This window comes from Gavia stellata, chromosome 33 (assembly GCF_030936135.1).
Source record: "Gavia stellata isolate bGavSte3 chromosome 33, bGavSte3.hap2, whole genome shotgun sequence".
Classification (NCBI taxonomy): domain Eukaryota; kingdom Metazoa; phylum Chordata; class Aves; order Gaviiformes; family Gaviidae; genus Gavia; species Gavia stellata.
The window spans coordinates 1929039-1942536 of NC_082626.1; the positions used below are offsets into that span (position 1 = coordinate 1929039).

Sequence of the window (13498 nt, forward strand, 5' to 3'; positions counted from 1 at the left end):
TAGTCCTCCCCGCGGCGCAGAGCGGCTTCCGGTGGCGCCCGTGCGTGGCCGCGACGGAGGAAGCGGAAGGGCTGGGAAGATGGCGGCGGCGGCGGTGGGGAGAGCCTGGGGCAGCCGGGGGATGGAGGCCCCTGCGGGGAGCCGCCGGGTCCCGTTCCCGGCCTGGTGGGGGCTGCTCCGGGGGCTGCTTCTCGCCGTGCTGGCAGCGGGTGAGGCTGGCTGGGAGAGGGGCGGGGCAGGCCAGGCCAGGCCTCCCCCGGTTTGGGGCCGCTCCGCGGCTGAAGCGGAGGTAGGGAGGGCCTCGCCTGGCTCCTTTTGAGATGGCGGCCCTGGGAGCCCTCGCCCGTCCCCCTCTGAGTTGGGGAGCCCTCGCCCGTCCCCCTCTGAGTTGGGGAGCCCTCGCCCGTCCCCGTCTGAGTTGGGGAGGGCTCGTCTTTCCCCCCTGAGTTGGGGCGAGCCATTTGACATGCGGGGAGCCCCTGGTTTGGCTCCCTCTGAGGCGAGGCTGTGTCTTCTCCCCAGGCTCCTGCCAGGGGAACTCTGTTGAGAGGAAGATCTACATCCCCCTGAACAAAACGGCACCATGCGTTCGTCTCCTGAATGCTACCCACCAGATCGGCTGCCAGTGTGAGTACAGCTGCGGGGCCCCAGAGCTGCCCGTGGGGATGGTCATGCCGTCAGTGCACGGCCAGGACAAAACCAAGCCACAGCTTCTAGGGGTACGAGGCAAAGCTGTGAGCGCTGTAGAATGCATTGGGGTTAAGAAGGTACGAAAGAAAGGGAGCAGGGAGCGAAGAAGTGAAAAGGTGGCATCTGACAGGAGCGGAGGGTTTGGTTGAGCTGCTTGTGCAGTGCTTGTTAACTTTGTAAGGTTTTTTTGTCATATTGAAATGGGGAAGGTAGGACTGTTAAAAGATAGATAAGGGAACCCCATTCAGGCACTATTCTTGGCTGAAGTTAGTGTGAGTCAGTGTTTTGCTCACTTCCAATTCAGTTTTGCTTCCTCAGTGAGCCACTCCCTGCAGCGGAGGTTGTCAGCTGTCGCTACAGGGCAGTGCAGCTGCACTTGGTCTGTCAGATAACTGAGGGTACAAGGTTCTCTGACTCCTCTTCCACCCTCTGTGTCAGCCTAGTGTTAGGGCAGACAGCCGCACACAGTCCTGCCCTCCTGGTCACAGGCGGTTTCCAGCAATGACAGCAGTTCCTAACTGTGGGGGTTGACAAAGTGCTTGCTTTATCAGCAGCTTCTTATGCTTTGTCTATCATCTGTTTTCTTTCGGATGGGGCAAAATGACAAGCGATGGACCTGCTTTGTTGCTTGTCCCTTTTGCTGTCACAATCTTTGGCCCTTGTGTTCCTCCAGGCCTCGTGCTGAGCTGTTTTGGAGCTCTCAGCTTCTGAATTTGCAATCTTTACTCTTTACAGCCCTAAACTGCTTCTGTGACTGTGGTCCTTGAGGCAGGTCCTGTCTCCTCCAAGGGCCTTTCTGTCTCGGAGCCTGGCTTCTGCTGTCCTTCCTTATTCACTTGAGTCACAGGAGACTCACAGTGCTTAGTTAGCTGAAGGTCCTTAAGTGCTTTGATGTGCTTGAACAAAAGATGCTTTCAAAGCATGAGTGCTTATTTCTTAATCTATGCTGTTCGGCTTTTTTCTTTCCCTATTAAAAGCCACTGTTCCTTTTTCTGTCCTGCTCTAGCTAAATGCTGCCAGTTCACCAAATTGCTTCCTCCAGCCCTCAAATCCCATTAGCTGTTCTTCCCTAAAGCCCTTAGTAACATAGTGCCCTGCTATTCTGGGGTGGTTTGGGGGTGTGAAGGAAGTCGATGACTGTGAAACGTGAAGGGCGCACTCACTTTCCACAGCCTCCATCAGCGGAGACACGGGGGTGATCCATGTAGTTGAGAAGGAGGAGGACCTGAACTGGGTGCTTGCTGATGGCCCAGACCCCCCCTACATGATACTGCTAGATGGGAACCTCTTCAACAGGTCAGTCATCATCAGTTTTTATCTTCCCAGGGTGACTGGAGCCCAGAAGACCAATATGGGTCCCTAATCTGGTGACAAAAAAAGTCGTTTTTCAAGTGACAGATGGCAGAATCAGCCCTGACTGCACTGAAGTATAGTGAGGTTGAAACAGTTGCGGTTTTACTGTGGTTTAGTGCCTGAATTTGTTTATTCTTAAATGGGCTGCTTTGCTGTTAGAAAACCTCTGCTCTGTGTAAATTCTCATGCCGTGTTCATCACTGTAGCAGTTATTGAAGTTCATTAAACAATGTGATTAAGATTGGTCACATCTCTTCCTGGGCAGAGCAGGAAAGAAGTGGCTGAAGTTTTCTCCTTGTTGCTGTATGCATAATCTTGTGCAGTTCTGAGAAGATAAAGAAAAAGGGACATGTTGGTTATTTTGATCAAAAGCATCATCACATGCTCGACTGTAATGCATTAGCATGTGTCAGATTGTAACTCTTCATTAATGAATTCAGAATTTCACTTGTATTTTCTCTGTTTCAGGAGGGTAATGCTGCAGCTGAAGGGAACCTCACGAGTGTCAGGCCTTGCTGTGGCCGTTGCCAAACCTAGCCCTCCCCAGGGATTCTCTCCTGGTTTGAAGTGCCCCAATGATGGATTTGGTAAGGAAATGTTAAGTCTTTATCCTTCTTAAGAGGAAGAGAAATGGTGCCTTTACGTTGTACGATCGAAGCACGAAGTGCAAAGGGTGCCTGAAATTGCAGCTACACTTGAATGTCAAAATGGTGTTCAAGGTAACAGGCTCAATAAGTTTTTTCAAAGTAGTTGGTCTGAGCTGGAATCTGATTGTTTCTCAACAAGGGCTGGGACAAGTGTTTAGGGGAAGACTGTTAGATAAGCTGGCTAAAACAGCATTAAGTCACTAAAGTGTTAAACCTGACCAAGGGTTGTTGTGATTTCTTTTTCTTTAACATGTGAAACTTGCACTTTGTCCACACGTGATCATTAAAGCATCTTGTGTTTACATAGATTGAGCAGGGTGTCTCTTAACCTCTCTGTCTGGGCCAGTCGCTACTTTTTAAAATTACATTCTGCCTTCTTGAATTCCCCTTGTGATTTCAGTTAGGTTTTCATTTCACTGTTTTTTCATGCAACAAATTTACTGTATTGCACTCTGAGGGGAGAAATTGCGGCACCTTCTGTAGTTTGCGCAAAGCTTTCTGCTGTGAAGGATGCCACGTACACTCCTGAGATGAGTTTGGTGTGCTGGCATTTGTCGTGTCTCTGCCTTCGTGCTGTTTGCACAGTACCTAGGTGTTAAAATGATTGGCACGTTATGGATGCCTTAGGGGTACTTCCAGCACATGATGAGCTCAGAAAATGCGGGTTTGTATGTTCCTCCTTTTGAAGTATAATGTTTCTCTGTGTGCCTCCTCCACTCTCTCAGCATGTGATAAATGCTCACTGCGTGCTCATGCCAGCCTCCTGGCATGTGATGGCTTTGAGCATGCACGTCTCTCATTCTCTCTGCATGGCACAGCGCTCTGTCTCTGCCACTCTGCCGCATGCAGTGACCAACTCCATCTCTTCCAGCTTTTGTCAGCTGGTTCCTCAGCCCATAATGGTGCTCATTCCATATTTGCTGCTATTTTCTCAGCAGGCCCTACCTCTCCTGCAGTCTGTTATTCTCTTGCAGGCTGAGATTTGCCCATTTCTTTCTGTTTCCAGGTGTCTATTCCAAAGATTATGGCCCTCAGTTTGCACACTGCAATAAGACTGTGTGGAATCCTGTGGGGAGTGGGCTTTCGTATGAGGATTTTGACTTCCCTATTTTTCTCCTTGAAGATGCCAATGAGACTCAAGTTATTAAGCAGGTACTGCACTTCCTCAACGAGTGGGAGGGGGGAACTGCTGCACAGTTCAGGAAAAGGGGCAGAAGTTTTGTTTTCTCTCGGCTTAGATGTTGAAATCGACACTAAAAATGTATGGTCCAATTTTACAGGCAGTACACAATGCTATTACAGAAAGGCTAAGTTTTTTTTGTAATTATTTTTATTTCCATCCAGTGTTATCAAGACCATAATGTCCCTCGTGATGGATCTGGCCCTGAGTACCCTCTCTGTGCCATGCAGCTTTTTTCCCACATGCATGCTGTCACCAGCACCGTTACCTGCATGAGACGCAGCTCCCTCCAAAGCACCTTCAGCATCAATCCAGGTGAGCAGATTCCTCTTTCCTTGTCATGATGTGGGATAAGGCTGGTGATAAAAATCCCAGTTGTGCAAAAGAAAGAAAATTTTAGAGTTTCCCTAAGGGCTTGCTTGCCAACTGAGCCTTTTCAAAATAAACTATTCAAGTGGTAAGGAATTTTGGGCTCTGTTTGTCATCAGTTTAGAAAACAATATGTAGAAGAGGCTGAGAAAGGTACCTAATACCTGCGACATAGATCATCAAGAGTGGCTCTGAGATTACTGCTCCATTAGACCGTGTGTACATGAATTGAAATCCTGGTCCTTGTGAATGTTTTGCCAGTGACTTTCCTGGGGCCAGGACTTCAGCCCTGGTGAGCAGAAGTTTGCTCCTCTGATAGAACCAGTGGTGAGCTACAGCTGACCAGAAAGCTCATTTCTCACTTGTCTCTGCTGTAGTCTCAACTCAGGCAATGTTGTCTCTCCTTCCCAGAGGTCGTATGTGATCCTCTTCTTGATTATAATGTGTGGAGCACCTTGCAACCTATCAATTCCTCTGGAAAAGTCGATCCTGAGAAGGAAGTTATTATTGTCGCTACACGAGTAGGTACCTCTTAATCTTGCTTTGTAGAGCATGGACTGGAAGGATTCTGGGAAGATGTGGGCTTAGAGTCTCATGGGAATATACTCCTCTCATATATTTTCATTTATCCCCATGTTCCAAACCTTCTTTTAGATCAGACTGGCCTTTTGGTTGGTGGGCTTACCTGTTGTTTCAATATAAGCATATCTGCATTTTGTTTCTTTCTGTCTTGTTAACGCGAGACTTTTTTCAGCATTTTCTTCACTGGTGGAACCAGACAAGTAGAAATAGTTAGTGTGTCTGTTATGCTTTCCTAAGATATTTCACATCCTTAAAATGTGCTGCGGAGGGAGGCAGCATGGTTGGCTCATCTATATTTTTGGCGGGGGGAGGCTGAATCACATGGAGATTTTGTTGTGTGTCAAGCCGTGAGTCAGTCTCAGAGCTAAGAAAGAAGTTCACTTCCCCGTCTAGCAATCTGCTTTACACCCTCCAGAGATGCAAGTTCAAAACTCCGTTTTGTCACCATCTCAGAGGCCCATGGTGAACAGCGATGCTAGCCTTAAAATTATGGCACACTTGATAATCTCAATTTTCAGGTCAGGGCTGAGGGGTGGTGGCGGTGGCAGGGCTCTGAGGCCTCAGGACTGCCACAGCAATGGAATTGGTATTTTAAGTTTTTTAAGTTTCATTAGGCGGGGTGCTTTGGTTCTTCCCTTATCAGTAGGATGAGTGGCATAGGAGGGAGGTGATAGATTTGCTTTCCCAATACAGTATCCCTCTGTCTATGTGCACATTTCTTACACCTCCTGTTCATGCTTACAGATTGACAGCCATTCCTTCTTTTGGAACATTGCACCTGGGGCAGAGAGTGCTGTCTCTTCTTTTGTGACCCACTTGGCTGCTGCTGAAGCCCTTCACAAAGCGTCAGATGTTCATTTGCTGCAAAGGAATATAATGTTCACCTTCTTCCAAGGGGTAAGAGCAGCAGCGTCGCTCCACCATTTGGCTTGTTCTGAGATAGCAAATCAGCCCTTGGCTCCCTGCAAATGAACTTTTTCCCTACTCTTTGTGTGGAGTCATTTGTCTGCATCCCCACACCGTGGTTCTCTCCGCTCCCCCGGTGAGAACAGGATCTTAATTGCACTGGGATAACAACAGCAGATGGAGCTTCCACTGGGGCAACCCATATTCTGCCCCACAGTTCATTCTGGATGAATGACTCAAACTTTGCTTTCCTTCCTGTCTCCTCCCAGCGTGCCTGTCTGTATGTCTGTTCTCTGCCTCACCCCCGTTCAGGATGAACTGCAATGGCCAGGCTTTAAATTCTGAAACGAAGCCCAGAAAAGGCTAGATTAAAAATATATGTGTTGACAGCAGCGAAATGTAGCTCATTTCTGAGAGCCTAGCACTGGAGTTGGCAGCTGTGGAAAAGCAGAACAAGCATGTGGAGGAGGGACTGATGGCCAACAGCTGATGTTCCCCTCAAGGCATATACATTGATGGCTTCTTCTGTGCAGCTTTGTGAAACTGGCTCCCACAGCCCCATGCTGCGGCCGTGTGATTCCCTTCATTCACCCTCCTCAGCGCATATATCCCTGGTCAGAATTTCCCTGGGGGAGATGGGCCTACAGCGCTATGGAACGGACATTCTCTGTCGTGCTCCCAAGATGTAGGAGGAATTATAAGACTTGGCTGTAAATTAGTCAAGGGGGAGGTCTGGTGGCTGGCTGACTTCATTGCTCTTCTTTGTCACGGGGATTCTCTTCTTAGGGGCACCTATTCTTCCCCAGGCAATGCTCAGCTTCTTGCAGCTCCCTTGACAAACTCATTTCTGTCATCTAGCCTTCCCTCCCTTTTTTCCAGGGAAACAGACACCCCTCCTTTCAGGAAAGCTTCATACGTTTAATTCCTGGAGTGGAGAATTGCCCTTTTCCTTGACTTGCTGTCCTCCTTACCCAAAAACAAAGAGGATGACTTGTGCCAGAGTAAACGCTGTATTAATGCCTCTCTGCTGTTACTCACAGTATCTTTCTAGATAATGGTGCTCACTTAAGTCTGACTTTGCCTCTGTGCCTTTCTTGCTTGTGGAATTCAATAGCTGTTCCCTGGTTTTTTGCTCTTTGCCTTCCTTTTTGTTCTTTACTCCATCCATTCCTAGAATACTTTTGTCTTTGGAGCCAGCCACAATGTAATATTTTCTTTGGTCTTTTGGTATGTGCCAGGCTATAGCGAACTTTCAGAAACACTTGGTGCAGCGGTTGGCCCTTGAACTCGTGGTTTTGGTCCACCTCAGCCTCTCAAATATTGCTGTTAGTTGTGCCAGGCAGCTGTCCGTATGTGGTTCATGTATGATTTTTTTTTTTTCCTGTTGCAGGAGACCTTTGATTACATTGGCAGCTCACGAATGGTGTATGATATGGAAAAAGACAAGTTTCCTCTCCGCTTGGACAACATTCATTCATTTGTGGAGTTGAATCAGGTGTGGGATAAGTTAGGGGACCTTTTTATTCCCTCTTTCTCTGTGATCATTTAGCTGTGGTTTTCCCAGCCAGCTTTTCACGGGTTTTGATTTTTCCCTGGGCTGCACTTCCCTGCTCTGCGAGACTCAGTGATGTCCAATCATGTACTTACATTGGGGTTTTTTTTCTTGAAGGTGGCTCTAAGGAATGACTCAATTTTGTGGATGCATACAGACCCCGTCTCTCGGATGAATGAATCTGTGGAAGTGCAGGTAATAGAAAGCAATCTGTAGTCATTCGTCTAACCAAAATGCTGTGGCATCTTTAGCACACTGCAGATGATCAGGATGTTAACCTTCCCAGAGAAATTACACCTCCAAAAGAACAGCGGAACAGTGCTGTTTTCTCTTCTTTCAGGTTAGAAACTTGCTAGATATTCTCAGTAATAGCAGCATGGGAGCAAGCGTGGCTTTGCAGGAAGCTGGATTTTCGCAGCCTCTTCCTCCATCTTCCTTCCAGCGCTTCCTTCGGGCACGGCACATCCCCGGAGTGGTCCTAACTGACCACAAGACTGCCTTCCAGAACAGGTACTTCTCCGGGGTCGATGGGCACAGGCTGGCCCACGCCGAAGGCAGCGGAGCCGGCAGAGGGCATGTGAGCTCCTGCAACGCCTCTGCCGAGGGTGTGCTGCCTAACATACATGTAGAGCGGCAGTCCGGGGGGAGCGGAGGAGCAAACATGTGCCATGTAATTGAACAAGCGCAACATAATTATTCTGACAACCGAAAGAAATCCAGTTTTGTACAGAAAATGTTCCCCACAGCTGGCTGGAAGCCAGAGGTGAGCAAATGGCAACTGAGCGTGCCTAAGCCTCATCTGTTCTTCCAGAAGCTAGCTGCCTTTTTTTTTCCTTTTTTTTTTTTTTTTAATATAGCTTTCTATTTGTGATGGCAAAAAGCCCCAGGCATTGGAAAGGGCACTTTCATTCACCCCACATGACCCTACTGCAGCATGTTCCTTGGGGATCCCCTGCTCCTCTTCAACTTTGGAAGTAGAAATGTGGGGTAGAGGACAGACATATGCCTCTCCCCACTTCCCTAAACTCTTCTAATTGTCTCTTTCCCTTCATCTTCTATCCTTCTCTGCTGTTTCTGAGAATCTCTGTAGCAATCAAGGGGAAGTAGCTTCCCCTTCACCTCTAAATCTGCATTGCTCTAAAGGGGTAAGAAGAGCTGGGGTGGAGAAAAGCACAACTCGCTGCTGTGTGACCCATCTTCAGAGTGGGGGGATCAGTCCCAGGTTGGCTGGGAATGTCAGGTGCATAGACCATGCAGTGGGCTTTCAGCCCAATTTCCAGTTCAGCTGCCTGTGTTGCAGACGCCTTGGTGTAAATCTCTCATAGAGTTCACTTGGAATTCCTCGCCACCTTCAAGATAAGGCATTAATAAAATCCACTGGCACGACTTGCATCAAAAGCCCTCTTCCCAGGAGACCTTCTGCATGGATTGTCCTTGCCTCAGTTTCTCTACTCATTTAATAGATTGGGCTGTCGCCCACCTGAAAGCTAATCACAGCTTGTAAATTGCTTGGAGATCCTCAGATGGGAGAAGCTGTGGAAGGGCCAAGTTAATTATAAAGCCTCATTAAATGGTTTAAGGAGCGTGTGGCAGGGCAGTGCTTTGGCAGGGCTGTGTCTCTGCTCCCAGGAGACTGCTCCCACTGTTTGCTTTAGGCACACTCTGAATTGAATTCCATGCCCTGTGGTTTCTTTCTGCCCCTCCCCAACCTCTGTTTGCCTTCTTCTTTTCAGATACTACCAGAGCATGTACGACACTCCAGAGAACATCCGGATGCAATACCCTGAGGGCCTTAGCCCTGAGGAGACCCTGGAGTATGTCACAGACACAGCCAAGGTTCCTACATTGCATTTTCTGTAGCTGCTGTATCTGGGGTGGATGGGGCTTTGGGTAGGGGCAGATCGAAGCAGGGTCATGGGGAGTGGGGGCAAGCTGTTTCCAGAAAGGGCAGAAGGAAGGTGGGAGTGCTTTGTACAGTGACAAAGGCGATAGGCACTCAAATGCTAGCACGATGTGAGCGTTTTGATGGATGTGTAGATTCTGGCTTGCTCTCTTTGCTTGTTTTGCTGGATCTGCCTATCTTGATTAACACAGAGCGCTCTTCCTTTGCAGTCCCTGGCAGAAGTTGCCACCGTGGTCGCCCGTGCTCTCTACCGGCTTGCGGGGGGAGCCAACAACACCTCTGCTATTCAGGCAGATCCAAAAACGGTACGAGCAGATGGAATTGAGTCCTTGGCATCTCTGATGAGCCCTCACGTACTTCCCTTCTGTCTCTGTTTATATGTGTTTACACAGCATGCTGTCCTGTCTGTCTCCATGAGGGCTTTGCCTCCCCCCTTCTCTCTTTCCCCACCACAGCTGAATGAAAAACCTTTCACCCTTCTCTAGTTCCTTGCCTCTCCATCTCAGGGCAGACATTAAGCTTCATGAGCCCTCTACAAAACAGAGCTCCTTTAGCCTCATTCCACAAAGCAGAAGAAGAAGCTGAGGTGAAATGGCAACGTGTGCCACAGGGATCAGCTAAGGAGTCAGTGGAGTTGGAATCAAACCTGATTTTCACAGCTCGGTCCTGAATTATAGACAGTTCTGCCATACAGTCTCTCCTTTGCTGTGCTCTTGGCCCTTGTAGTGGGAAACATCTGTCAGCCAAATAATCTTGAGAGGTATAGCTCTTAAGATGCTATTTTTCTCTCCTCTTTGTATAAACAAATTTCCATCTCTTTCCAGGTCTCTCGAATGCTGTATGGGTTTCTGATTAAAATGAACAATTCCTGGTTTCAGTCCATCATTAAACCAGACATAAAAGGAATTCTCGGTAAGAGCAACATAGGGAAGAAAAACACAGGAGTGGGTTTGACCCCATATGTTACCTGGCAGCTTTCTAAAGTGCCATACCAGCATTGTCTGCTTCTGGCCATCTCCCTGCCAATCCCATTTCTCTGACTGTTCCAGGTGATGTTCCCCAACACTATGTCGCTGTTTCCAGCCCTGTGAACACTACCTACCTTGTGCAGTATGTTCTGGCCAACCTCACCGGCACTGTTGTTAACCTCACCAAGGAGGAGTGCCTGAACCCTGAAAAAACACCCAACAGTGAGAAAGAAGTAAGTATCCGTTAGAGTGGGATGATGGGTAAGGACAGATCTGCTGTCCAATTTGCTGGTTTCTGCTTTTAGGGAAAGCTGGTTAGGAATGCTTTCTATTGCTTATAATAACACACTGGAGTACTGGGAAACTCCTCCAACAAGGAGGCATCTTAAGGCCCAGGGGCAGGGGAGGAATGGGCAAAAGGATCCATTTACAGTGAGAACAGTCAGTAAAGCCCCTTCCTCTCTCCCCAGAGACAGAGGTGAGGTTCCAGAACAAGGGGATAGCCTGGTTATTTGCTAGTGGCCGTTTGCTGTCTCTTACTCTCCCATTTTCTTTGCAGATGTACGAATATGCCTGGGTGCAGGGTGCCCTGGACCCTAACTCAACATCACGAGTCCCCTACTGTGTTCGGTCAACTGTTCACCTAAGCAAAGCACTCTCTCCTGCCTTTGAGCTGAGGCAATGGGGATCTACAGAGTACTCCACGTGGACAGAGAGCCGGTGGAAAGAGATCCGTGCCCGAATATTTCTGGTAGCCAGCAAGGAGCTAGAGGTGAGTTTGTATGTGTCTGAAAAAGAAAGTAGGGGAAAAAATATGGCTAGCTTTTGGATGACATCTGCTGACAGCTGGAGAAGCAGTTCAGAGTTTGTTAGAAGACCTTGTGCCATCATCCTGCGTGAGCTCCCCAGTTAAGAACAGCCAGGCTTTGATCCTTGAAAATGAGGTAACCAAGAATGCATCTCTGGTGATAACCCTACCACCTCCAGTCATTTGTGGGTTAACCTTGTCGCTGAGGCTGAGACAGTGCAGGATAATCAAGAGTCCCATGAGCAGGCTGAGCTCTGTGAATAAAAGATAGAAGTGACAGGACTCTTAACCCCTTCCCCAAACACAGGAAGCCAAGCCAGTGAATCTGGCTGCAAAGGTGTTTTGCCTGATCTGCAAGCCAGATCTTCCTTCCTGCAGTTCGAATCCCCTCTCGACAGCGCAGAAAGTAACTTTTGCACAAATCTTCACAAACAAAAGCCGCTGTTGGTTCGGTGTCTCAAATTCTAAGCAGCCCGTAGCTGAGTGTGATGTGGCTTAAGTGCCAGCAGGATAAGGGTTAAGTGTACAGTCACTTTGGGACTCTGTGCCTGTCTTGATGCCCTCTGGTTGGCTGTTAATGATGTCATACATGTCAGGACAGACTCAGGAGTGCACAGCGCTGTCGTCATCATGTGCTAGCAGTAAGCCACCCAAAGGCCATGCAGGCCCAGGCAATTGTTGCCTCTTTCGGATGGTTATTTGAAACCTGAGCAATTTATTTGTGTGGCGCTGGGCCTTTTTAACACTGTCAGGCAAGCACAATGCCCTGCCTGTGTCTCTCAGCCTGTTACAGCTCAGTAGATACTGGTACCCTGGAGATGCACAGTTTGAGCTCAGCCATCCCTGAAGTGTTGACCCAATAGAAAACGTATTGAGAGAGTTGTAGTGGCGCATGAGTGTCTGGCCACTGCACGGGGACTGTTGTGAGATATCCAGGGGAGACTGGGAACAGTCCTACCATGCAAGGAGAAGGGTTGACAGGAAGGAATCTAAAGAGGCCTGAGACTGGTCTGGCACTTAGGCCTCAGGAAAGGTGCTGAGCAGGAGGTAATCTCAGTTTTGCAAAGTTTATTGACAGATGTTGATTCTGCCAGCAACTGTGCTTGTTGAAGGCGTTTACAGTTTCTTGCTGGAGGAGATGGCAGTTCATGCAGGAGTAGCCAAAGCGTCACATTAAATGCTTGCTAAAAATCTTTGCAAGCTGCATCGACCGCTCTGAAATGCGATACGTTCTTTATCAGTGGTACAACTTTCTTACCTTTTCTCTTAAACATCGGTTTGTGCACGCTGTTGATAACTACAGTGAAAGCTGACCTGATCCTGTTTGGCAGTCACTTTTGTCTAAGGCTGTAAGGTCTCAGAGTATCTTTTTTTTCAGTGTACATAGTGCCTCAGTAGTGAGCTGGTCTCCGGAGCTTTCTGACAGAGACCCCCATTTGATGCAACTTCTGTGAGGTGCTGCAGGTCTGTGTTTGTAACAGCAATGCTAAGTGTTTCTCATCCCTTCCTAGATAATCACTTTGGTTGTGGGCATTGCCATTCTGATCTTCTCTCTCCTCGCCACGTATTTTATCAACGCCAAAGCAGACATACTTTTTAGCATCCCGCGGGACCCTGGGGCTGTGGCTTACTGAAGATGCTCTCGGGGCTTGAGAAGTCTTAGCCCTTGGATTACAATTGTCGAAGATAAAACTACACTGGAATGCCCCTCTCTCTGGATAGGGATGCAAATGGTTCTCTCCAGAGCTTCCGTGCTCGGGTTCTGGGGACTGAGCCCTAAAACGTGAGAGACTTTCCCAGAAAACCGTGCCGACCAAGCCCTGAGGAAACCGTGGCTGAGAAGTTCCCAAAGCCTTTCTTTTTAATTTGTCCTTACTTCTGAGCAGCTTGAGAGGATTGGTCCTGAATGCCACTGAGACGACGATGTGAGATGGATGTGTTCCCTAAAGGAAGGCAAAGGTGGAAAGGGTAAAGGTATTTTCTCCGGGATGTATGTGGACCAGCAGATTTCCATGGTGTCTGACAGCACAGGTTGCCTGTTAATGTCCAACAGTTGCTGTGAATCTGTGTATGCTACAATGCAGGGAGGGCAAGGTGTGTTTAACAGATGATTAGAGGTAAAATGTCCTTTTTAATGGTGCAATATTTTCTGGGTTTTGTATATATATATATATAAAAAGAGTTCCGTTTAATTAAAAAAATCTCCACTTACAAATTAACCCATTGCCTGTTTTGTCTTAGTTGCTGCCAAAAGGACCAAAACCACTGGGTGTTGCAATATCTTTTGGTCTCAGGAGAAACAGAGTTTGTCTGATTTGTTTTTTGACTCGCGTTGAAATTTTGAATTCTTTCCACAGCTGGACAAAAGAAAGACCTTGTGCCCTCAGACAGGACAGGGAATTAACTGACTGTTGTTTAGACTGTAAGCTCTCCAAGGCAGGGATGGCTGATAACTGCAAACAGTGCTTTGTACGATAGTACCTTGATCTCAGTCGATCCCTAGGCACTGGTATAATAAATGTGTTTTTTAATAAGCATGC

The 13498-nt window shown here is 48.0% G+C and overlaps 1 protein-coding gene across 1 annotated transcript; it reads left to right on the forward strand.

Annotated features, from left to right (window-relative positions):
* Window positions 1-79: 79 nt before the first annotated feature.
* On the forward strand, window positions 80-13197 carry NCSTN (nicastrin). Its single transcript, XM_059832086.1, has 17 exons — window positions 80-209; window positions 523-627; window positions 1863-1986; window positions 2512-2630; window positions 3697-3842; window positions 4035-4185; window positions 4651-4760; window positions 5566-5718; window positions 7118-7222; window positions 7397-7474; window positions 7620-7789; window positions 9013-9115; window positions 9392-9487; window positions 10007-10094; window positions 10232-10383; window positions 10710-10922; window positions 12470-13197. The coding sequence occupies exons 1-17, from the start codon at window positions 80-82 to the stop codon at window positions 12590-12592; spliced, it is 2166 nt and encodes a 721-aa protein (XP_059688069.1). The 3' UTR covers window positions 12593-13197.
* The last annotated feature ends 301 nt before the right edge of the window (window positions 13198-13498 follow it).

What these genes read in the sequence shown, in the direction of transcription:
- NCSTN (XM_059832086.1), top strand. Translation starts at nt 80, where the DNA reads ATGGCGGCGGCGGCGGTGGGGAGAGCCTGGGGCAGCCGGGGGATGGAG. An exon ending in ATGAATCTGTGGAAGTGCAG is followed by an intron (nt 7,475 to 7,619) that starts GTAATAGAAAGC and finishes CTCTTCTTTCAG; the next exon opens with GTTAGAAACTTGCTAGATAT. An exon ending in AGACATAAAAGGAATTCTCG is followed by an intron (nt 10,095 to 10,231) that starts GTAAGAGCAACA and finishes TGACTGTTCCAG; the next exon opens with GTGATGTTCCCCAACACTAT.